The sequence below is a fragment of the Eurypyga helias genome, unplaced genomic scaffold (genome assembly GCF_000690775.1).
Source record: "Eurypyga helias isolate BGI_N326 unplaced genomic scaffold, ASM69077v1 scaffold40782, whole genome shotgun sequence".
In the NCBI taxonomy this organism is placed as follows: domain Eukaryota; kingdom Metazoa; phylum Chordata; class Aves; order Eurypygiformes; family Eurypygidae; genus Eurypyga; species Eurypyga helias.
The window spans coordinates 15429-16175 of NW_010236263.1; the positions used below are offsets into that span (position 1 = coordinate 15429).

At 40.6% G+C, this 747-nt stretch overlaps 1 protein-coding gene across 1 annotated transcript in view; it reads left to right on the forward strand.

Moving 5' to 3' along the window:
- Window positions 1-747, forward strand: part of SYK (spleen tyrosine kinase) — a 32413-nt gene that overhangs the window by 284 nt on the left and 31382 nt on the right. The window contains exon 1 of the mRNA XM_010147013.1: window positions 1-130. This exon is cut by the window's left edge and continues 284 nt beyond it. Within this exon, the coding sequence (XP_010145315.1) occupies window positions 1-130 (130 nt within the window). The remainder of the gene's footprint in view (window positions 131-747) is intronic.

Genomic DNA, 747 nt, shown 5'->3' on the forward strand with positions numbered 1-747 from the left:
AGATGGCCTTATCTGTCTGCTGCGAAAGCCTTTCAACCGACCACCAGGCGTTGAACCCAAAACGGGACCTTTTGAAGATTTGAAAGAGAATCTCATCAGAGAGTATGTCAAACAAACTTGGAATTTGCAGGTAAATCCAGGGGGGTTTTGCTGTATAGTGGTCTTTGTTGGGAGAAAAAGAGATTGCAGTGCTTGCTTCCAGCTGTCGCTGCTGCTATGTAGAATTTTTTCATGATGGAATCGCAGATGAGTTTTGAACCATAAGGGGTTTTCTCCCTTCAGTACATACAGTAACATAAGCGTAATTCGCCTGAAATTTTACAAAACTTAGGACTTGTGTGATGTCTTGGGTTAACATAGTCTTACCTACTGCTGCACTAACCTCTGTCACAAGATTTGTACATGCACCAAAACTTCATAGATGTAATAAACAAGATATAGAAATGGTTTGTTTGATTGTTTTTTATTCTGAATTTTTACGGATTGATGTGCTGGCTGGCTTGTTAACATGTTGATGTGTTTTACATCCTCCCCTCTTAGCTAGCCTTGTTTCTGTGATGCTTATTTACGTTATGTCCAAAACAAAACTCGGTGTTTTAACTGCAGACCACTGCCTATACATCTTTAGTAGTGCATGTGTCAAGAAGCAATGTTCCATGCTGAGGAAGACAGGCTGGATTTTTTCCTTAGAATGTCTGTGAAGAAGTCGGATTTCACATGGAAACACTAGTGTAGGAGGCTGCAGCA